At 36.0% G+C, this 25,508-nt stretch overlaps 1 protein-coding gene across 1 annotated transcript in view; it reads right to left on the reverse strand.

The window, feature by feature from the left end:
• Fat4 (FAT atypical cadherin 4) overlaps positions 1-25,508 on the reverse strand; it is a gene marked incomplete in the record, with an annotated part of 190,835 nt that overhangs the window by 27,520 nt on the left and 137,807 nt on the right. Inside the window, 3 exon segments of the mRNA XM_013515322.1 lie at positions 7,744-12,093; positions 14,103-14,353; positions 24,442-24,622. Coding sequence (XP_013370776.1) covers positions 7,744-12,093; positions 14,103-14,353; positions 24,442-24,622 — 4,782 coding nt within the window.

Below are 25,508 nucleotides of genomic sequence, written 5' to 3' on the forward strand. Positions count from 1 at the left end.
ACACATTCCAGAAATTAAATAAATTATATAGAATTTGGACGATAGGCTAATTTGTTGTTACAGTTTCTAGATTATGTACCATTCATAAATGTCGTGTTTCTCCAATTAGTGATTAAAAATTATTTTATAATTTCAAAGAGATTGCCACTCTAGTTAGACTGAAAGACTCACTTTAAAATTCAATGTTTTAATTTATTAGTGAAATGATTTTTTCTCCTTTTATGAGAAAACAATGGCATACTTTTACTTAGAATCAAAAGAAAGACTCAAAATACGTATTTCTCAGGTTTGGAACTGTCATGTTCTATTACCCAATTAGAAATCAACAGCAAATTCTGAATCGTCCCATACAGCTCTCTCTCCTACAACTGTAGTGTTACTGGCATAATGATGATCAGAGGATGCAGCAGTTTGAATTACTCTACCATGCTCCTGGTCTAATAATCAATGTGTTGGAGCACTGTGAAGTAAATTCTTGGATCATTAACTTAATTAATGCTGCAAGTCAATTAACAATACTCGCCAGTGCCTTGAGGCTTGAAAATGCACTGACAGGACTTACACACAGAAACACAGCCAAGCCTCGTGAACACAAGGAGCTTTCTTCTCTTAAGATCTGTTTACTCTCATAGCAGCTGTTTAGAAGAATAAACTGATCTCATTGCTTTGACATCCATCAATTAATTGTGTTGACATGTACTATTTATCACAGATAGAAGGGAATGTGCTTTAGGATGTAAAATTCTTTGCATATAAGGAATAGCAATATCTGAAAGTTAAAATGAGTACATAAGATTGAGGCCAGCGTAACTACAGAATTTCTAAGATTATAGATTAAATTTAATGGAAGAAAGTTAGCCTAATCTTCACGTGCTGGGGAAAAAATACGATGTGTTGAACTAACTGAATCTACTGTGAATGCCTATGGTATTCCCAACAAGGATATATATTCAAGTTTCACTTGCCCAAAGGCACATTTTTATGTTGAGAGCAGACCCAAATTCCCATCTACCAAATTTGAATACCTCATAAAGATATGATTTTTTCATATCCTTTAGTTTATATTGCCTCCAACTTGCTAGTTTAGATCCTACATAAACTAGATGATCATACGCACTATGAATGCTTCTCTTGTGTTTTATACACAGGGGAGAAAGGGGAATATGAGTAACTGCCAAAGCCTGTTTTAGATGTAATATAGTTATTAACTAATATTATTCTATGATAAAGGTATGCTATTCATTTTGGATCTCTGTGCTCATTTGCTTTTAATTATTATTTATAGCAAAAATCATCTATAGTACACAAGCATGGTAACACATATCTGTAATCCTACCACTGTGGAAGATTCAGTAGTTCTTTTTGCATACTCTGTAAATGTTTCTGGCACTATCAAGATAGCTCATCCAAGTATGCTGTTTCATAGCACTATGGTTTTGTACACCACATAAGAGTCAGCCAGTAAAAAAAGTAAAAAAAAAAAATCCTCATTTTTTTACCTGTGTATTATAAAGCATCCACAAATACAAGACCGTATGTGACATTCCATAATATTCATGATAAGCCTACTTACAAACACATACCTATTTTCTGCAGAAATAAGCATTTAAACTACTAAAACTCCAAGATATTGATACCTCTATCAGGTGATGCACCACTTAAGGTAAACTGCTTAATCTCACTCTTCAAAACAAAATCAAAACAAAAATTAAATCTCTTATCTTCTCTTACATGAGCCACTGTTGTCTATATCAATGAGAATTGAACTTCATATCTATTCTCCTCATCTCCTTCACACTCTTTGATTTTTCTTGTCCAATGATCAAAATACTCATATGTCACTGTAGTTATTTTTTAAAAACTGACTCCTTCCTGTGGAGGACCACCTAGGTGACTTTCCTTGAAAGAGGAGCAGTTGCCTCCACTTTGGCTGAGCCTGACCCTATTTCCATGTATTTATATGTGCAGAGCTGATTAGAACCCTTTCCTTATCCCTTCAGTTGGCTTTAAGCAATGCATATGGGTCTAGGTGCTGATGGTTATCTTTGGGGATGGCAAGCGTGTTTTCCAGGACCCCCGCTGTTCCCACCAGTGAGCCAGGATGAGGCGGGATGGGTGAGCCAATGCTCCATGCTGTCGGCTGGGATGGAGCCTTGGGATAGAGACTACTACTTCCTGGGGCTTCAAAGATTCCACATCAGAGCTGAAGCATTGACCCCAAAACTTTAGCTGCTATCTCAATTGTATTATGGAGATTATTCTTTCTGCATATCCTTCTCTCTGCATATGGCAGAGGTGATTTCAGGCCTCCTACCTAGCCCAGCTCATGGCACTCACCTACTTCCCCCGGTTCTCACAGTCACTCATCCTCAAGCCACTCCCTTCTTCATGGATGAATAAAACCTGGGTTCGGCCTTGAGTCGGGGCCTTTGTTCCAGATAGCCTTCATCATGGCTGGACTTAGGACCCCTTGGCGCCCTATAACTGCATAACTATATGTCTTAATGTCTTTCTCCTCACCATGGATTGCACTGGATGTGGTAAATTGGAATTAACTCACTAGAATTCTGATAACTGTTTATGGGATTATAAATATAAACTTCCTGGTCCATGACAAGGACTGGGAAAAGCTCTCAACACCTTCCATCTTTATGAAAGAAAATATTTGCCAAGTTTTTCAAGAAAAGTACATGCACAGCTTGTACATAATCTTTTATATATGGAAGAATACTATTTGTACTGTCAAATGATATCAAAGTGATGAACAGATAGAGCTCATCCTCCTCTGAAATAGAAGGATTTACTGGAGAACACGGAAAACTTCATATAGTGATAAACCCCTGGCATTATTCCAAACAGCACACCTCAGATGCATCCAGATGTGTGAACATGAATGAAAAGGTTAAAAGGGCTAGGAGCTAATTATGTTATAGCAGATCCATATTTAGAGATAAACTGCCTGCATGCTGAATTTTATAACACCACCCTTTCCTATGAAGTGTTGAATGTCAGCAATGTGTTACAGTGACATCCTGCATGTTGGAAGACACACGCGGAGGAGATTATAGACCATAATTTTGCTTTCTTGTTAATGTTCTACTAAATGCAAGACATTCTCCTTTGGAGAGGAAGAGAAGTACTGATTTATAGTTTAAGGTTAATGTTTTCTTTTAGAATCTCCTGTAACTCTGAAGTGTGAATAATATGAAATATATTTTCTTTTAATTTATTAAGGCACATTGAAAACTGAAGTAATTTTTGGTAGTCATCAAAGTTTGTAAAAATTTAGAAATTAACCTTTCACATGTTTAATACTAAAACAAATGCATTAATCCTTTCTAATACCTTATATTATAGTTAACCAAGGATCCCTTTAGTTATATGAGAGTTAGATTACAAGAAATATTTTAAATGTTGAAATATAAAGAAACTGTAATGGGATATATTACAATGTAAGTGGTTTTTTTTTTTTTTTTACTTTTCCTTTGCATTTTTTCTAGTGACTGAAAAAAAGATCCTAAACATGTTATAAAAACAAATTCAATTTCTCTAAATCATTCATTCATTTAAAAATAGCTTGTTATCCCATATTTATTATGTACATGGTCTTACAGACATACTGAAAAATACAGTGCAAAAAAATAAATATTTCAGGTCTAAATTTGTGGCCACGTGATTATAATTTATATAACTTCACATGTTTTCTGTCCCTTAATTTTCATTTTCACATGAAACTGTATCATTACAAGATGTTCTCTATGTTACACCCTTGCTCCACTAACAATCACTCTCTGTAATTCTTAGCATGAAGTCTCTTTTTACGTCAATTCATAAGCCTCTCACTCTTTTATATTTAGCACTATTTCTAATGCTACACAAAATATGTACTGGTGTTTGTGTGTGTGTGTGTGTGTGCCTGAGTGAGTGTAGGGGGGTGGGTGTGAAATTTGGGAAACAGAGTATAGGTGCTCCAGTCTGTAATTCCATAAACTAAAACTACTGACAAAATGCAAGTGAAAGTCTACAAAAGTAGAGTAAGAAAAATACAGGTCATTTTAAATCACTCAAGTGGCCAAAAGAAAGTAAATAAATATAGGTCTCAATGAAGCCTGGCTTTCCTAAGACTCTAAAATTTAATCAACATTAACAGAAGGAAATCACAAATTTTTGAATCTCCTTCTTTCTCTTCTCTCCCCACCCTTCTCCGCCTCTAGTATTCACTACTATGCTTCCAGATGGACTTTTTTTAGCTTCCACACAAAACAGAGAACATGTGGTATTTGTCTTGTGGGCCTGGTTTATTTCACTTAATATAATGTCCTGCAGTTTCCCATAAATGTGCAGAATTATTACATGTTCATGAAAAATAAAGAGTATGATCTATCTAGTATAAATGTTTTTAAAAATTCATTCTATTGGGCACACAAATACAAAGGCACGAATTTTGTCTTAAGTCCTATTGTGACTCACTGGCTCTATCTTCCCTGGCTAGCTAGCCGGTAGAGACTAGCTATGAATAATAAGTAAAAGTGATTCTTTGAGGATCATCTTTACAAAAACCATTAGATAAATACATAAATTTAAATAAAACATTCCTGAGAGTATGGATTAATTAATTAATTTATTAATTTCTGTCACACTCTTTCTTACAAAATAAAATAAATAAAACTTTCAGGCTGTATTTGCTTGGTTTACTACATGTATCATCCATACAGAATTTGGAAATAATGCATCATGTAAGATTCATGTTAATCATTCTATATTATGTTGCTTATGTCAGTCATGATCTCTATGATTAGAGATGGAAGTAAAGTCTGAGAGGGTGTACATAGCATTATTACATAACTTCAAGTAACCTTCTATACACAAAAAGGTTAATACATAGTCTTTGATATCTCTAGATCTAGGGTTAGGATCACCAAAATGTAGGCTCGATTTCCTACAATGTAAGGTAGACATCTTTAATAATACGTCTCAAAGCAGATATCATGTACTAACAGCATCCTTTCTGTCTTTCCGTATTGCAGGGCTAGAGGCCTGAAAACTACCTTTCCCTGCCAACAGAGCACACATTTATATATTCTGCTAGTGACAGAGGCAGAAGGAAATTGCCCACTGCAACAGGTGACCTGCACTGGCTGCATCAGTCCCAGAAATGTCCTTACTACGGACATCCTTGCATCTCAGCCAGAGTGAAGGTTCTATAAACCATTTCTTTTTACTTCAAGTACCTTTCCTGCCTGAAAGTCTTAACATAGTTTCAGGTCCTGACCAGCCTTGAACAAGCACATCCTCACCTAAGCTTATTGTGAGGAAAAAAATAGAAAATGAGAAAAAAAGCTCTTAACAGATATAAAGAAAACGCTATGCCAAGTACAAATCATGGAGGTTCTGGACTCAAACTCATAGCCAAACCTCAGCGAGGACACTTTTTGTGCCACTGCTTCAGGCAAGCGATATAATCACCTTTAATCCTTCTACATCCAGTATTTCTTGTCTTTAAAATAAGAACAGTGATCGTATCTAGCTCACAGAGTTGTAGGAACTAGATCTAATAAAGCCTGTAAGACAACGTCCATCATCATTCAATAGACGTTAGTATTTCTTGATGAAAATGACAGCATTCCTGATTCTCAACGGTCACATTTAAACACAATATCTGTACGATTAAATTGAGAAGACAAAGAAACAAACTAGAGAGAAGTAACTTACTGATTCATGAAGTAAGCCATACATATGCTGAAACCAGCCTCTGTTGCCTTATGTAAAACAATTGTCCCCTATCAATATAAAATATATTCATGCTTTCTTCATTCTAGGACTAAATATAAATCCACTCTAAATCTAAGTGTTAATAAGTGTCTGTATTAAAATAAGACAAAGAAATAGTATTTTACTGTTGAATTTTCAGCCAAGGAAGTAATTTTAGGATGGGTGGAAATGAGGAAAGTTTTCTAGGAATCCTGTACTCAACACAGATAAAGCATTCTTATTTATGCTCCTAAAGACATAGCTCGACTAAGATTCATGCTTATCTTAGGCTACTCAGCCTTTGTGTCTCTTTAGTAATTCAGTGGTACATCTTTATTACTACCAGTATCCTAGTAATACTAGTTAACATTGTCACTTATTGGAAGCTAGACAATGTTCTAGGCATTTTACGGACATATTTAACAATCCTCAAACAATATGATTATTGAAAAGTATGATTATTGAAAAAATATGATTATTGAAAAAAATATGATTATTGAAAACTACATTATTTTACAGAAGGGAAAATTGAGGATCAGCAAGGTTAGATATAGCTAAATCAAATTCTATCATATCTCCTTTCTGTCCATTACACATGCTTGCTATCCCTTTTCTTCATTTAGATTTCAGGGATATTATTTTTCTAAAAGGAAAGTCTATGTGCTCTGCTTCAGCTTATTCCAACATGCTTTCTGTTACAAACTTTCCTAAGATAAAATAATACGTATACACATGATGAACACCTTTAAAGTATGCTATCAAAATGCATTTTTCTTTTTAAAAATCTCATAAAATTGTATTCTATAAAACATCTACAAAAGCACTTAAAAACCTGTCTTGGTTTTGGCTATACTTTAAGTTGGTCTTATAAACACTTCAGACAAATACAATGTAATATACATGTTCTACAAATATGTAGTGTAATATATAGAAGAGAATTTAACTCTACTCAGACTTGTAAAATAGCACAATGGTTATTCACATTTGAAGGAACACCAAGCCAGCAGATAGCTGGAAGACTGCTAAAGACAAATGAAATGGAAACAGAGAGAGAGATTTATGTAATGAATACTATGTCTTATTATGGTATCAAAGACTAGTTGAACAAATTTATGCTAAATGTTTAATGCTGCTTCTGAAATGTCAAGGTAAATTGTGATTCTTCTTTTTTCTGGCTTACCTGAGAAATCAGCCTATTATGTTTTCTACCCAACTGCTGAAAATAACAAGCCATATAAATCTTAATCTTAAAGCATGACTTTTCTATAGCCTCTTCACAGTGTGGAACACATGTATAATTTTGAATGCAAAGATCATAAAATGAGGATGATAATGTGAAAGAATTAACATCAGTAATTGCTAATAATTACTTAGGACATAAAATGCTCCCGGTCTTATGCTTCATATGAAACATCTACTTTACAATTTACCACAGTTTGGGGGAGAATATTTTTGGGGGGCCAGGCATGGAGGCACAGGCCTGCAATCCCAGCAATTGGGAGGCTGATGCAGGAGAATAGTCACAACTTAAAGGCCAGCCTGGCCTACACAGTGAGTTCAAAGCTACTGGCTACACAGTGAGAACCTGTCTCAAAAACAAACAAACAAAAAAGAAAACTGTTTTATCCTTTCTTATTAGAGACATTGAGCAGACAAAGAATATAGGCCTATAATTAAATGTGTAGACCTCAGTCATGACACTACTACAAATTACCTGGGTCACTTCCAAAAACTTATGTAACTCCTCTCTGGTTCAACATTCTTGTCTATAATAACTAGAAAATATTCTTACCTTACAGGTTTCTGGCAAGAAATAAATATAAAAACATATAAAGTGATCAGAATAGTGCCTAACCAGTATTTAAGTCTTCGAAATATGTTACAATTATGTTCACTCTGATGAAAAGATACTTAACACGATCAAGTTCATTACTGTCCACTATATATGACATGGCTAAAGTTTTAGGGAAAAAAGATCAAATACCATCATACCTGTGTATCCAGTTTTGCAAACACAGTTGAAGCCTCCTGGGAAATTCTGGCACACAGCCCCGTGCTTGCAAGGACTAGGTAGGCATTCATTGATGTCTCTCTCACAGGCCCTCCCTGTGAAGCCTTCTGGGCAGCTGCATGAAAACCCTCCCACTAAGTTGTGACAGGTTCCGCCATTATGGCAAGGGCTCGGGAGGCATTCGTCTATGTCTACCTCACACCAGCTACCGGCATACCCTGGCAGACACTGGCATAAGAAAGGCTGCAGAGGTTCATTTGCCACGATGATAACAGGGAGACTCTCATGGCTCTTCAGTGTGGAGCCCACAGCCAGTCTTCTGATACAGCTCCCTCCATTCTGGCAGGGACCAGGAATGCAGGAGTCGTGGTCCACAGATTCGACCTTTACCCCACTCTGGCGGAGAAGGATCTCTTTGATACTTTCAAAGAAGGTGGCTACACCACTGGGATTCACATATTGATTATTATTGCGCTTCACAGCTGCCAAAAGAAATGTTCTGTTATTCTCTTCATATGCACCATAGAGTTGCACAGCAGTCCCTAAGCCAGTTAGCTGAGAACTGGCAATGCGTAAAAAATGAAGGTAGTGGTTAGTTAAGAAGTCCTTTACTGTCGGTACACTGACTCGAAGCAAGATACTGTTATCCACTGTAGCGTTGGAAAATCCAGCAAAGAAAACTCGGATGTTGCTTGTGACTGTGCTGTGAACTCCATCATTGCTAAGGATGGTCAGATCAAATGTGCCGTCTGTGGAGCGTGGCTGGGAATTCAGATCACAGGTGCCTCCTGGAATACTGAAGAGGCTTGTCACTCCGGAAGTAAGGGAACAGTGGAAACTGTCTAACACATCCGGATCCTGTGGCTTCACAGAGCCTAAAATTCCACCAGGAAACAAGTTGCCATAATAATTCACGAATATCTCCACCGTCCGAGACTGAGAAGGATTGTCATTCTGATCTATAACAGTGATGTGCACTGTTCCTGTGGAAGACATTTGAGGAACACCAGAATCCCTAGTAATCACAGACAGGTAGAAGTCTGAAATCTGCTCTCTGTCAATCTCTCGGGTTGTGCTCAGAACTCCAGCAGTGTTGAGACTAAAATAATTGGTGGCAGGACCTGTACTCAGCAGGTAATAGGTAAAGGGGCCTTGATTAGGAGGGAGATCCGGGTCGGTGGACTGAAGGGTCATTACCAGAGTCCCTGGGCATTTGTTTTCCATAACTTCCCCTTCACTGACAGTCAACATGGGCCCATTATCATTGATGTCTTCCAGGGTGACTAATAAGGAGGCACTGCCTGTTGCAGAGGGAGTTCCTGAGTCAACAGCCAAAACTGTGAGGTTATAGATAGGCAGGGTTTCTCGATCTAATTCAGCAGTAACAGTGATTTGTCCTGTCTGGGGATTAATGGAAAAGGCACCGTTCTCATTCCCTGATCCGATGAAATAAGAAAATCTGCTCCAGCTGGGGATGGAATCTGAGTCAAAGGCACTGACAAAGGTCACATGAGTTCCTACGGGCACCCCTTCACTGATCTGAACACTATAGATGTTTAAGCTAAACACAGGTGGATCGTTGGCATCAAGCACGGTGACATTTACAGTGACCTCATCTATATCGGCACCCCTAATGCTGCCAAAATTCTTGGCCAGTACTTTCAAAGATACCCTTTCTTCTTTTTCTCTATCAAGAAGTCCAGAAACATAAATTTGTCCCGTCCTCTTATTTATCTGGAAACCTTTCTTTCGACTGTTACCAAAAATTAAATAGTGTACCTCTCCATCAGTGCCCATGTCACGGTCGCTGGCAAACACCTCTCCAACTATGGTACCTTTAGGAGCTGCTTCCGAGATTTCAAAATAGTAAAGTTTGGAAACAAAGCGAGGCACATATTCATTTGTCCCTTTCAGCTGGATATTAACAGTGGCAAAACTACACCTTTCTTCATCAGGCACATTGAAGGCTTTCACGGTAAGATGGTAGCTCTGTTTGGTTTCAAAGTCCAAGAAGCCTTGGGTGGTGATGACTCCTGTGTTGGGATCAATGACGAAGAGGTCGCTGTCGGATGACTGAACGGTATATGCAATCACAGCATTGGTTCCAGAGTCGATATCGGTTGCATTTAGGTGGATAACTGTTGTCCCACTTGGAGCATTTTCCAAAACAGTAGGGAAGTACTCATCAGGAGTGAATACTGGAGAATTGTCATTCACATCAAGCACATTTATAGTCACACTGCAGTAACCGGTTCTGGCAACCCACCCTCCATCTGTTGCACTAATAGTCATTTCATGCTTCTGGCACAGCTCATAATCAAGAGCTTTGGCTAATATTAGTACACCTGTGGAGGAATTGATGGCAAAAATGCCTTCCTCGTTTCCTGCAGAAATGCTGTACCTAATCAAGCCATTCATGGCTGCATCTCGATCTCTGGCAGAAACAGTTCTGACAATGGCCCCAACACTGTGGCTTTCAGGGATGGTTGCACTCATGTGGCTTTGAGAAAATTCAGGTGTGTGGTAGTTTTCCTCAGTCACAGTTATCTGAACAGTTGTTTGGGAAGAAAGTGGAGGGTTTCCTTTATCCTTTGCTGTGACTGTGATCAGAAAGTTTTGATTCAAGTCAGAAATCAGGGAAGATGCTACAGAAATCCATCCGGTATCATTGTCCAGCTTAAATTTCCCTATATAATTTTCATTAGAAATGAAATATTCCACTTCAGAATTCAATCCAAAGTCTTTATCATCTACTGCAGTCACTTTGATTAACTTTGTACCAACTTTAACATTTTTGGTGACTGGGGTAAAATATTTATCACTAAGAAACTGAGGTGCATTGTCATTGCTGTCAACTATGTTGATAGTAACAGTTGTTTCACTAAGTAAAGAAGGATTACCTCGATCTGAAGATGTCACTATGAAACTATGCCTGTTAATGTTCACATTGCTGAAGCCACTGACATTCTGGTATTTTAAGACCTGCTTATTAAAAATCTCTCCAGTTGTGGCATTAATCCTGAAATACTCTGACTGAGATTTTATAAAATAAAATACTTGTCCATTTGATCCCTCATCAGGATCTGTTGCATATACCCGAGTCACTTTGGAGCCAGTCTCAGTAAGCTCAGGGCAGTCTAAATAATAGGAGGGTCTGCTGAATCTTGGGGAATTGTCATTGATATCTGTCACAAATATGGTGACGTCTGTACTTACAGTCCATCCAGAATCATGTGCAGAAACTCGAATTCTGTAACGGTCTGTATCTTCCCTATTTAGAGGTCTACTAATAATGATATCCCCTGTGCTGGGGTTGATAGTAAATGGAAGACTTGTGTCCATTATAGAATATCTGCTAATTGCATTTGCACCGATGTCTTCATCCGAAGTAGTAACACGAGTTACTATGTATCCTAGAGGGGAGTTTTCAGGGACATGGGCACTAAATATTTGAGAAAACCTAGGGGCATTATCATTTTCATCCAAAATGTTAATAATGACTTTTACTGAGGTACTTTGAGAAGGGGAGCCTTTGTCTGAAGATTTTATGGTTAGCATATAATGAGAAACTTTTTCTCTGTCTAAGGGTCGAATGCTTCTAATCTCACCGGTGGCATGATTGATGCTGAAACTATTTTCTTTGTTGCCATTGACTATTTCATAATCCAGTTGTCCATTTGGTCCACTGTCCTTGTCCACTGCAGAAACAGTAAGTATTTTTCGAGGAGAAAGATTTTCTAATATTTCTGATACAAATGGATCTTCTTTAAAAATTGGGGAATTGTCATTGACGTCTAATACTGTTATGTCAAGTTTCTCATAAGAAGAGAAAGGAGGGAAGCCTCCATCTCTGGCCTCTATCCATACAACGTACTTTTGTATCGTTTCAAAATCCAAAGGTTGGCTAATAGATACTTGTCCTGTCAACTGATCAATTTGGAAAGTATTGCCAAGATTCCCACTTGCGATATAATAGGACAACGTTTCTCCTCTCAAAGAGGATCCTGTAATGGTGGTGACAAGAGTTCCTGGTGGTTGGTTTTCGGGAAACATGAAGGTTTGTTCTTTAGCTCTGACTTTTGGAAAATCTGCCTTGTTCACAAATCTCACAGTTACTGTTGTGGAATCTGTCTTTGGAAATGAACCACCATCTTTCACATGAACAGAAAATGTCACTTCTGAAGCTCCATTAAGTGGTCCAGCTGCCATGATTGCTCCCCTCACCGGATCAATGTGAAATTTTTCAGAGTTTCTACCCGAAAGAGAGTAATGCAGTTCAGAATTGGGTCCAATGTCAGCATCTGTAACTGTGACTGCAAAGACAAAGGAACCTATAAAAAGAGGGAGTTTACAGTTATAATCGCATAGAAAGCAAATATTGGTAGTAGGTTAATGTATAAAAAATCTACATTGCTGCTTGAAATGACTTTTTTTCTGATTACCAAAGAGAACAGTATCTTCCACATTTTCTCTGATGTTCCCCAGTCAATATGTTTAATGATAGTCTTCACAGATCAATTTTTTATTTGCTCACTAAAACCCATACAGTGTGCTGGATTTAATATTTTTTAGTATACCTTTGAGAAAAGCACAATGAAGGGAACGGACTTATCATTCAGAATCATAGCTCCCAGGAGAAGAATCTGTACATAACACATTCCAATAAGCATGATAACTTACAAGTGTTGTAAAGAGCTGTGCTTCTGCCAGAGAAAAAAGATCATTGCTCTATTATGATTTAAAATAGTATATAACCAATCATGTCAACAAAAATGATGTTTCTGAAAAATACTATATCATGATAACCAGTGTTCCATAGCAAAAGTCTTTTACCTGTGACCTATGACTACATAGAGAGAAAGTTATGCGTGTGCATAAATATGTATATATGTGCATAAATAAATTAAAATAACTATAAAGTAGTAAGAAATAAAAACTGAGGGAAAGATGGACCCAATTTGGATTCCAAAAGTTAGTGCTTTGAATGTGTGCCAGTGTGACAGATTGTAGTCTAAATATGTAGAAAAGCTTCCATACGGACATTTTTTTCAGTATTCTCATTCAGAAACACTTCCAAACACCCCTAGAGAAGAGTGTGCAACAAAAGTGAAAAGTCTTTTATTAAAAAAAATGCAGTAACTTTCATAATTACAAAAAGTCTAATGAGGAAAAGATGCTTAAGTATACCTCATTTTGCAGAGGAGACGCTATAGTGCGCCACTACACACCGCATGTAATTAAAATCAGGCCTGACAAAACAATTTCAGCTAAAGACTTTCATCAGGGACTTTTGATTTTGATATTTGCACTTCTTTGGATAGAAAGCTGGCATGTACCTTTACAAATTTTATACTTTCAATTGGTGTTAGTTAGCCATTATCAAGTTGATAAAAGATCAAAGATTACTAAAAGGAGGAGTACAGAATCCATTTATTTTTTCCTAATTAAAATATTTGTAAATGAAGAACACTAAGTTAGTCACAACTATGTGCATTTTCCTGCTTGAAAATTAACCTAAAAATTACAAATGGCAGATTGCGCCCTAAGACGGACAGTTGATACTATGCATAAGGCAGACACTTTTTGCAAACAAACAAATGATAACAGCTGAATTTGAAAAAGATGCAGGGAGGTGAATGCATAGCATCAACATGAAAGCAGTTTGATAAATGGCTCCACAAACTCACTGACAGAAAAAGTTTACACCCAGACAAACTGGGATAAAACATGAATATTATTAAGAATTATTTATTCTTTACATATGCTATAAAGTATATATCTATGTAGAATTGAATAAGATGTTTATTTTCCATCAACAATTACATTTGAATGCCTACTACCTCTTAAATAATGTTTCGGATGCTGGAAATATGACATGAAAAATAGAGACGATGCTCCTTCTCTCAGGAAACTTACAAAATATAATTTAGGAAATAATCATCCTTAAAAATGAAACAATATCTACTTTAGTTATTTATAATGTTCAAGCAATATTAACAACTAGTAATAAAAAGATATACTCATTATAAAATCCTGTACATGCTATATCTAGGAAAAAAGAGTTAATTTAGAAGAGTTAATTTATGTATGTTAATTTAGAATTCAAATTTTCTTCAATTTTATCAGGCAAAACAACCTGAATTGTAGAGGATCTGCAAAATTCGCTTATATAAAATATAAACAATATCTCCCTATAAAGAAATATATACCGGAAATATATTTATATGAAATATATGTAAATATATTATTAAATAAGTATATGGAAATAAGGTCATTGCATTCATAGGAAACATTTGATATATACTTTGCATGTATCCATGCTGTCTCATAGTTTGATTACCTGGGAGAGTAGGAGATGGGATATGTGTGACATATGGATGATGCTGGAATCTTGGTGGGTTGTCATTGACATCAGTCACAGTTACAAGCACACTGGTGGAGCTGGAAAGGGACTCCGGAGACCCAGCATCACTGGAGACCACTACCAAAGTATAATTGTCTTTTGTTTCTCTGTCTAGTAATGCACTTGTGATGATTTGTCCTGTGGATGGGTTGATGGTGAACTGAGAATTTCCACCAATGATGCTATAACTAAAGCAGAGAGCAAAGATAGGCATATTTCTTTTAGTTATCAACTATAATATCTTATTTACTGATACTGAAAATATTTATTAATATTGAAAAACTGAAGTGTAAATGTAAAGAAAAACATTGTAAATAACATCATACAACAATGAAAGAATATGGTTAGAATAAAAATATTTCAAAAATTATGTGAATATTACATTGACAGCTGTTAGTGTAAAAGGTCCAATGACCTCAAACAGGGTTTTGCAAGTTTATCAGGACTCTCCAATCACACAACATCACAAAACAAACTCAAAACATTACTGTATTGTAAATATATGAGCCTGTGTTCTACATAAATGGGTATAAATCAGGGACTTGCTCTAATATTACGGCTAGTGACCAGGATCACAAATGAATTTTTTTAAAATCAACTGAAGAATTATTTTTCTGTTTATGACATAATAAACCCGTGAAAATAAATTGGAGATCTTATTTTTTAAAGACATAGCACACATTTAACATGCATCGGCTGTCCAGGACAAGTAAGGAACTGGTTATTTATACAGAGATATTCTTGGTTATTAATTCTTTCATTTGTCACTCCTCATATGGCTATGTTGCTCTCTTGTCTGGGGAGGTATGACAGCGTCATGGATATTTGATGCTAACCAGATTGGCTAGCAAGCAGCAGTTTCCACTGAGAAGAGCCTCTCTCCTCTTTATGAAGCGTAAAGTGTTCTCTCTGTCCAAATTCCTGATGTTATGTCTCGGGTGGGGTCACAGAGATCAGGAAAGAAGTAGCTCAAACTGAAGGTTCAGGAATTGCTTATGGTCCATAATAAAAAGTTGGAGGATAGCACCCAAAGGGATGTCTTCAAAAGTTTTCTTTAATCCAACAAAGAGATATGCTTGTTGGAATTAATGGCATGCTTCTGGAAACTTAGCTTGTGTCCATATAAACAAAGTAATAGAAAGTGTCTAATAGAAAATACAGAGGTTAAAAAAAGCTACACTGCAGTCAGTAATGTACACATTTCACTACCCTCACAGTTTAAAACAAATATTTCAGCATTTTATGCCACTTTAGTGAAATAAAATATATGGTAGGTGATATTTACAAAGAACAGAGATCCTATAAAATTACCAAAAAAAAGGAAGGAAAAAATGTAGAAGGGACTTAGGTGAGAAATTACTTCAGTACTGACAAATTACTTGGTATTGCTCAGATATTTAACCTTTTAGCACACCCACATGCTAGAATCAAGAGTGAATGAGAATAGAAAGGAATATACTACCTGACCAGCAGTGACTCTTTATAAAGTAGAAATGCTGATTACATAGGAAATTATATTGCTCCCATTATCAAAATAAAGATAACAGGGATTTATGGGCTAAGTCTTCAAGTATCAGGATTTTGGGTCCCCTAAATCAATCAAATTTACCTTTTGGAGAAAGTTTATAGAACATGCATCATGAGAAAACATATGATTTTATTTTGGAAAATTTGTGGTTATCAATGTATGTAGAAAGTATTAACTAATAAATTTCTAATTTTTAATTTAGAAATTAAATTTCATTCAATTTTTAGTTGCTAAAATAAAAAAGAAGTAATTCATACACACTGCCATGAATTTTCTTAATACCTTGATAAAATCAAGGTTCAAGCAAATGTTTGGTTCCTTAAATATTCACATAAAATAAAATAAAATAAAATATGAATGATGCAAAGCAATGCAAATTTGGACTTGGAAGTTTTGGATGTGTCAGAAACACGAACAGGGGCTGGGGATTTAGCTCAGTGGCAAAGCGCCTGCCTGGTAAGCACAAGGTCGTGAGTTCGGTTCCCGGTACCGGAGAAAAACCAAAAAAAAAAAACACGAACAGGAGAAAGATCATTGTGTAGAAAAAAATAATGAGACATCTGGTCCAAGTTTAAGTAAATAATAAAGGAATCTTATACTACACATTTATATTTTTATGTTATCATAAATGTTACTGTTTATTGGTGGGTAATACAATTAGTATTTTTGTAAAGAATAAGTTGTACTTTTCATATATGATTAATTTTTCTAAACTTCATGGAGTTCAAAAATGGATGAAGATTATATTTTAAATCAGCGATACTCTGTACCACCAGTAGCATGACAATTTATACTTCTAAGGTAAAAAGGGAGAGGAAATACATGCGACTATCAGTAGCTATACAGCTAAGATAAAACTACACCCAGGTATTTGCCTCCTTTATTAGGGACTTGGGTTGTTTCCCATCACTTAGCTATGTTCCTCCTGCTTCTGTGGGCCCATATAATTTTGTAAGGTTATGAAGTTTACCGAAATGTGACTTGTGCCATTAGTTAAACATCTATGTTGTTCTTTAAAGATTTTCAGCATACCATTGACATCTCAGTATGTACTGAGCACAACTAGGCAATTTATCTATTCTCTTTAAAAATCAAACCAATCCTATCAGTTTAGTTTGAGTTTAGATTTTTTACAGATAAAGAATATGAATCTAAGGGAAATTAAAATAGTTACACAAAGAAACTCGATCTTTAAATGGTAGACCAAGAGTTGAATTTCTATTTTTGTGACCTAACCATGGTCTTTTTTATTTAACTACAATACAAAGAAGGTAAAACTCAATTGAGGGAATGTAGTGAAGACAAGAAATTCTGTATCTGGTTGCTAAGGCCAAAATTAACTCTTGTTCAAGGGATGTCAGTTTAGTGCTGGTTTACATGGGTTTAGTACAAGGCAAATCAACAAATGTTTTAATTTATTTTCCAATTTGAGAATAAGAAATCATTGTTTTAAATTATTTGCACAGAGATCATTATTATCTGAAAAATGACACTATTGTGTTATATTTTTAACACTAAGTAAATATCTTCATTTGATTTTTTAAACTTTCTTTGCCTCTCCCTGAGATCTATTAAGGAAATATGAGCTATGCTGTATGCTAGGCCAATAAAATAATCCGGTAGGAGGCTGCATTTTGAACATAATTCACTTTAACCTGACTAATATTACTCAAATTCATAGAACCTCTGAACTTTTCTGTCTTCTTTCTTTGTCCATAAATTGATGACTCTTTCAATATTCTTCCAATATGCTTCTTTCAATTGGAAGTTTTGAATATTAAATAAAATTCTGTATGAAAAGCATGTGGCATGGTAAAAGGAGAGAGGTAAGCACACAAAAGTCTAGGTTTGCACACATAATACACTATATGTGCATTTACAATTATAAAATAATAATTTACTATATATTATACTCTACTTATCATTATAAAATAATAATATATTATATGTTATATTCTATCCATATAGAATAGATATGTAAATGGACAGACAGAGTAAAAACAGACATGGGTAAGTAGGAAAGAATCCTAGATTTACTCTCACATCCTAAATGGAAGGCAGACGTAGAAAACTAAACATAAGAGAGGGCAGTAGTTTAAATTTCCATGACATTGCTGAGAGCCACTCTAGGTGGACAGAAGACACAGAACTTTTTGAACTGCAGTAAATAAGTTTCAGATAAGTTTGGAAAGTTTGCCTATTTTACATTATTGTTGGAAGAGGGAAAAAAGATGTTTTCAAGTACGGCTTCAAGCCCTTTCTGTAAAGATGCAGATAGTAAATACGCATTTTTCAGCTGGCAGGTCACAGGGCTGTGTTGAGGATGCAGCTCGCCACTGGAGTGGGAAAGCTGCCACAGCTAGTGAGGACACAAATGGGCATGGCTGCATTCCAATAGCACTTTATTTACAAAAGCAGGCACAGAGCCAACCAAGCCTGCGGGCAGGAGTTTGCTTACCCGTGGTCTAGGCTATAGTATGACTTGACTATGGCTATAAGGCTGGGGAAAGCTCTGATCCTTTTCCCAGGAGCAGAAAATGATCCGGTGAGGCTGAAATTTTGGCTATATATTTGTGTATTTGTGCAGACTAAGCTTGGAAAGACACTGGGGCCATTTATGGAGTAGCTAGAATATGAAAACTGGGCGTTAGGCCATGGGCAAATTGGAAGTTGAAAGATTCAGGGGCAGGGAGAATCATTGTTGTAGAGGAGCCAATGAATGCTCAAGCTGATTCATATTATGGCCACTGTCCTTTTGGGCACAGGCTCAGCTCTGGCCTTCTCGAAATCACCTCCTACGACTCTGGGAGAGGCAACACTGTAAAACATAAACTAGTGGTCATGTTAAGCCTCTACTTGAAACAATTCCATTGTTTCTCCCACTAGATGCAGGAAGAAATTGTAATTTCCTCGGATGGTATACAAAGTGCATTCCCAAACTACTGTAACCATATCGAAAGACTTAGTTCTTCTAGTGTCATACTTTTGTATAGCTCTTTGATTTGGTACCTGTTATCACCTTTGCTACAACATATTTTATCTTTACTTGCTCATAAGCTACTTATCTTTCTAAGAATCATTAAGTACATGAGGGTTTTTTTTAATTTTCTCAAGTTATATTGATCAAACTGTTCTTTCTACCTATTCTGTGCTTAAAATAAACTTTTTACAAGGTAATAGTACAATTACGGGAGCCAAGTATATAGCTAGCAAGTATGAGGTCCTGAGTTCGATTCCTGGTACCAAAAAAAGTAATACAACTACTTATAAGAATATAAATTACCTTCATATGAGACCTAGTGTCTCTAACATCCTTCCAATTTAACAGAGAGCTTAATAGCAAGGGCATGTACAGTACAGTGCAGTACAAAGAATGGTGGGGTTAGAAACCAGACTCAGGGAAGTACATGTTTGTTATAAGAGTCCACATGTGATATAGTTATGGACTGAGCGAACCTCTTGGCAGGAGGAGTGACAGAAAAAAATGAGTGTCAGACACATTCAAAAAGGACACTAGACTGAGTTCATTACTTGAGTAAAGAAGAGAATGGCTGTTGACCACAATGTATGGAAAAGAAAGTAAGAGAATACTGTGGAAAGAAAGCAGAAAATCAACAAGAGAAACAAGAAGGGCTCAGAGTTTCACGTACACTGAGATTCTGATGCCAGCAGAGCCGGCAGGTAAAATAAAATTTACCAGAGAGCTATGTGACTAAGAAACTCTAAAAGGATTCAGTGTTCATAGTTCAGACCTGGACCTCTTTTCTGCTTAGAATTCATGATTATAGACATGGAAATTGTTATATCTCTCTCTCTTTCTCTCTTTCTGTGTCTCTCTGTGTCTCTGTCTCTGCCTCTCTCTCTCTTTCATACACACACACACATAAATCAGAAAAATGTGGGGAACATTTGAACTACTTTGTAGGTAAAAAAGGAGGAGTTGCAGATATATATTTAAGTGTGGTCAGAAATACAGGGTGAGAAATAAGAAATGATATTTACATAAACATTGCACAGAAAAAAGTAGACAGAATGACAGCGCAAACATTGTAAAAAGAAAAGAGCATAAGGAATACAAAGACTCAGAAAAACTCATTGAAGTTAACACATTTCATCAGAGTCTTCTTGTGGAGCTTTTTGTCAGTAAGTAGTGGAAGAGAAAATCAGATTGAAAGATTTTCAGGAATAAATAGCCAGAAACTATACTGAAATAATGAAGACCTCTTTTCAGGGATGTTGTGGTAACTAGACAATGTGAAGATATTAATTCAGTACATTTAACTGTCATCCACGATTATGTGTTAGACACTGTGTAAGATGGAAAGCATTCAAACTAAAATATATATGGGAAAGAAAAAAATAAAATTAATTTAGCAACCTTTACGTTTCCATACCACAGACATTTATAGATATTAACTGATTCCATATGCTAGTGGTTGAGAAAACAATTTTAAAAAGTAAAACGTATGTTGGTGATGTAAAAATTAATAGAATTGTTCTTTTAACCTGAAGATGGAGTGGATTTTTTCCTAGATTTCATGAACAGAAATGATGCATTAACACCTACTGTAAAAGTACCTCTTACATCATTAAGACATAATGACATAAGTATGGTCTAAGCTATCATACATATCATAGTTTTAATTTAAACTGTAAAAATTTTGTTCTAATCTCATTTATAAGTTTATATAGTGATTTTTCATATAACTAAAAACTATCCATACAGTAAGCTAAAGATTTTCACATGTGTTTTAGAGATGTACCAAAACATGTAAGTATAGAGTTAGTTGTCTGATATTACAGGAAAATTAAAATTCAGCCACCCAACTAACAACCAAAATATGCATCTTCAGTCCAAATTAATCACACCAGGTCTATCATTAAAATTTTGTAAAACATTCCAAAAGTATGAATAATATATTCTGGACCAAGTTTATCTTTATTATCATACTTCCCAAGTGTAGGATAATATTTTGCAATAAATTTTCTATGTACACTAGAAGAAAGCAATGTGTCACCAGAGCATTTACTCCAGCAATAAATGAATGGATCAAAGAATGATGATATCAACTTTGTATACATTCAGCTTCACATCTAGAATTTAAACATTATCTTTGGAAGGTTTCCTCTGCATGAAGAATTATGAAAGATTATTAGATTATCACACAATAATAGATAAGCATCTCCCCAAAGTCACTGTCTCACTCACTGAGTTGAGATAACCACAAAGTGCTTTGCATGGATTAGAACTAGATGTATTGACAGATACCAAGTATGCTGTAAGGAGCTCATTTAAGTAGACCAGTATACTGTAACTGACCTCTATAAAGTCAGTTGTACTATTAGTATATCTAGTTCACTGATGAAATAAAATGATGTCTACAAATGTATGATAATATTACCCTGCTTTGCAATTAGTAATAATAGAGTCAGGATTCAGCTGCATATAGCTTGATTTCCATGGCTCCACTGTCACACTGAAGAGTGTGTACTAATCTCAGGCTATGGAGCTCAGCGTTTGCACCACTTGGTGAAGCACAAGTAAAGGAAGGGGGGTGTTTGTTGGCATTCTGAGGTTCACAACCAAGTAGTTCACTTGCACCTGCCCTTCTCAGAGTGCAGTGACTGAAAGAGGCATAAAGCTCTGACTGAAATGTCCCTAAACCTCAATGATTCATCTCTATAATCAGGGATTTTTATGGATTCATCTCTTCTCTTGGAAGTTGGTCCCAGTCTTCTGCAAAAAAAAGTGTGTTTTGTTTTCTCTCCTTGTACAATGCATGTGAGCATCTGTTGTATCATGAATTTCCCTCTGCACCCCTGGCCAACCTTCTTAACCACCTTGGTGAGTTTCCTCCAAACATTCCCAGTGACCAGCTCTTGCTTCTCTTTCCTTCTTTTGCTATGCTCTCTCTACAGTATCCATGTGCAGTTCTTTGTTCCAAATGTCTTCTAAATACTGGAGACTCCAAGCCTCTGAATCCAGCACTGACCCCAACCCTAAGGTCATTAGGCCAAGCTCTAACTTCCTAGATGATGTCTCTTGTGAATGGCTAACAGTCACCTCAAACTACACATGAATAAATCCTGATTTTGCCCAAACATCTTTGTTTTCCAGATGTACTTTCATCAGTCTGTCAAGATGGTCAAGCCAAAATATCGAAAGTAGATTCATTTCTGATACCGATCTGTATTCTAAATCTAGTCCTTCAATTTTGTTTTCTCTAAGCATAAGATCACTCTATGTTGTGTTTGAATTACTGGAGTAATCAGTGCCTAAGTAGCCTATTTGTTATCTCTCTGTCAAGTCTCACTTCATGGATGAGTCCTGCCTTGTCCATATCCAAAGATAGAAACTTCATGTTACTCTTAGACTTTAAAATATTCCTATAGTTTTCTACCTAAGAATAAATCCCAAAACTCCTAATCTCATAACATAACCAAAGAGATCTTAAATGGTCTGTATGATCCGGCCACCACTTATTTCTGTGTCCTTTGCTCACTGTGGTCCAGCCACACTGGGCTTTTATATAATAACATCAAACGTACTTCTACCTCACTGTCTGTTACTTCAGACATAAAGGCTGCCTCTTATAGAAGCTGCCTGCTATATTCTGAATGTTTCTCTTCAAATTCATATTCAGTGGCATAAGCACCTGCCTAGCAAGTGCAAGGTCCTAATTCAATTTCTGGTACAAAAAAAAATCAAATTCATTTTCATTAATTATTTAAATTTAATGGCCAATGTGATAATATTAAGAGATGAATCAGTAGGAAGAGACTGAGTCATAAAGACAGAGTTTTCATAGATGAAATGAAGTCTTTTATTCAAGGGCTCCACCAGCATGTATGGACACTACCTTCATTTCCTCTTAAGGATGTGGCAAGAGGGTTTTATTTTAAAAGGTGCCCTCTCTAGACACCAAGGTTTTCAGCACCTTAATAGCCTCCATAAACATAATTTTTTACTGTTTATAAATTACCTAGTCTTAGGTATTTTAGTATAGCAGCACAAGTAGACTAAGACACTTTTATAAAAATCACATCTGAAAGGCTGTCATCGCTACAGGAAATAATCTTATTTATGCATATGTCATTTTCTACCTAAAAACCATGATGGCTAAAAAGAACAGGAATCTTGTCCTGTATGAGACTTATTCACAGCAGCAGCACAATAAGGATTTACGGAAGTTTAAAAAATGCCTCTGTTATGTCCTACCTCTACCCATTCATCTCTGCCAATAGGAAAAGACTAATTAAAGCCAGTTTTCCCAAGATGATTTTGTTAAAAGGAAATTATTGACAAGCAGCAAAATAATGCATTAATCAAATCATCATTTGATGAATACATATGTTAGTTCTATTAATAATTCCTCTAACCTGCTGAATCCTATCTTCCGATCCATTACTTTTCTCACCAGCTCACCCAGTCTGACTTAAATAACACCAACCTACAGAAGAGGGTCGGTACTGTGAAAAAATATTGTCTTGGGGCTTTCTCCAGATAATTTGGGAATCGTCTTCTCTTATAAGTTTAGAGTGGACATAAAGGAAGAGGGTAACCTAAGTCGACTCCACAGCTTTCACATTCTTGGAACAAGCTTCCATAGCTCGCTCTTTATATTGAAAGGATTTAAAAAGAGAAAAATACAATTTGCACAAATAAACTACATTCAGTGTTCTTACTGAGGCTAGGGGAGGGTTAGGAATGACCAAAATCCTTGTTTGTTTTTTTGTTTGTTTGTTTGTTTGTTTGTTTTCCAGAACCAGGAATCAAACTCAGGACCTTGCGCTTGCCAGGCAGGTGCTGTGCCTCTGAGCTAAATTCCTCTCATCAGAGGTGGTGCACATTTCTCCTGCCAGTGAATCTGGGCTGGCTATAGCTGCTTTGACTAAGAGAGCACTGTGGAGATGACGCTGTTCTACTTCCGGGCCTGACGCTGAGGAAAGCTGGCAGCTTTCACCACAAGTTCTTGGAGCCCAAAAGTGAAAACTCAGATGCTCCGTTAGCCACATCACGAAGTCCTGAGACTACATGAGGAGAGGAGACCACGTTATATCTCTGCCAAAGCAGCAGACATGTGAAGCCACGGTGGAATCTCCAGCCCACCCAGACACCTGGTAAACAGCACTGAACAACATCAGCCACCCACATGAAGCAGGACCACCCAATATTTTCCTGAACTATATAATCATAGGATAGGAAAATGTAAATAAAATTAATAAATAAAAATTTAGAATAAGCAAAATTGTTATAGTTTTAATCAAGTTAGGAATAGTTAACAGGAATTATAGCCTGTTGCTAGACACAGGTGCAAGTCTCTCGGTCCTTCTTTTTAATCCTGGCCTTTCTTCCAGCCATCACACCTCAGTGACAGGAGTCACTGGTGAGGAGTAGTATGCTGTTTTTGACAACCCTTAGGCTGTAACTACTTGTTAAATCCTTCTTGCATATCTCTGTCTTCCTGAGAAACCACTTAGAAGATACCACCATGTATTACAGCAGCCATTGATATTTTCCTACTAATCTGTCCATAACTCTGTAATTTTGTATTGTTCCTATCCTATTTTGTAAATGGATGCATGTTTATTATTATGTGTTTCCTACAACAACAAAAAAAACACAACAGGAATACTACTATGAGTTAATATGGAATTTCTAGTGCAACTAGACACCACATTCATTTAGTTCAAATTCTAATGTTGAAGAAGAAAATAATCAACATTTGTATAGTTAAATGTACGGACCTTATAACTGCATTGGTTGAAGCATCAGCATCTGAGGCATTTACTAATAAGACATCGGTTCCAGTTGGTGCATCTTCAGGAACTGTTGTGAAATACATTTTACTGCCAAAGGTGGGGACATTGTCATTGACATCATCTACTATGACATTGATTGTTCCGGTTCCAGTCAAAGAAGGGGATCCTAGAGAGAAAAGAAAACCAAGGGTTTTTTTTTAATATATTTATTTTAAAGAGAATTTTTAAAAAGAACAATAGCAAAATACCAACAACATAGACAAAAACAAAACAAAGCAAAAACAATAAAAATGATGCAGGATTTAGGAACAAAATGATAGGAATTAACAGTGTCTGTTGTATTCCATATTGTTATCTTTAATGAAGTTGCTCAGATTACCAGATGTAAGAGTGCAAGATTGATCAAACAATTGAAGAGAATAAAAAATTAAAACAAAACAACATTAGAAATGATACAGGGTTTCTCTAGACAAGATGGTAGGAATTCACCAATGGTTGATGTACTGCATATTGTCTTTGAACCAAGTTTTAATGCTTAAAATTTACAAAAAACAAATACATTTAACAGGAATTAGCCATAGACAGAATTACAAGAGAGAATTTAAAAAACATCACAAAATAATTTCTCAACACATAAAACAAGCAAATGAGTGATTTTTAAAATTTTGTACCAAGAAAAATACTTTCATTGATGACCTAGAATTTGAATTCTTTCCTACTGATTCTACACAATGAGCTTATGCCATGGTCTTATTTTATTTTAAAGGTGCTGATTTGACAATGTAGAGCACAACAATGTCATTTAAATACCACAAAAGAGACACTACTGGTAATTTATCTGAAATTGCATTAAAATAGTGCAAACCAGATTTAGAGCAACCCACAGCATGGAATAGTTGGACAACTAACCAGGCAGTATTAAAATTGTTATTCCCTTTTTTTTATTTTAAAAATAAAAGAAGGAAAACATTAACTAACAGACATCCATTTACAAAATAGCACAAGAACAATACAAGCAATACTGAATTACAGACCAGGTGACAGGAAATTAA

Source organism: Chinchilla lanigera, unplaced genomic scaffold, assembly GCF_000276665.1.
Source record: "Chinchilla lanigera isolate Chin_1 unplaced genomic scaffold, ChiLan1.0 scaffold00027, whole genome shotgun sequence".
In the NCBI taxonomy this organism is placed as follows: domain Eukaryota; kingdom Metazoa; phylum Chordata; class Mammalia; order Rodentia; family Chinchillidae; genus Chinchilla; species Chinchilla lanigera.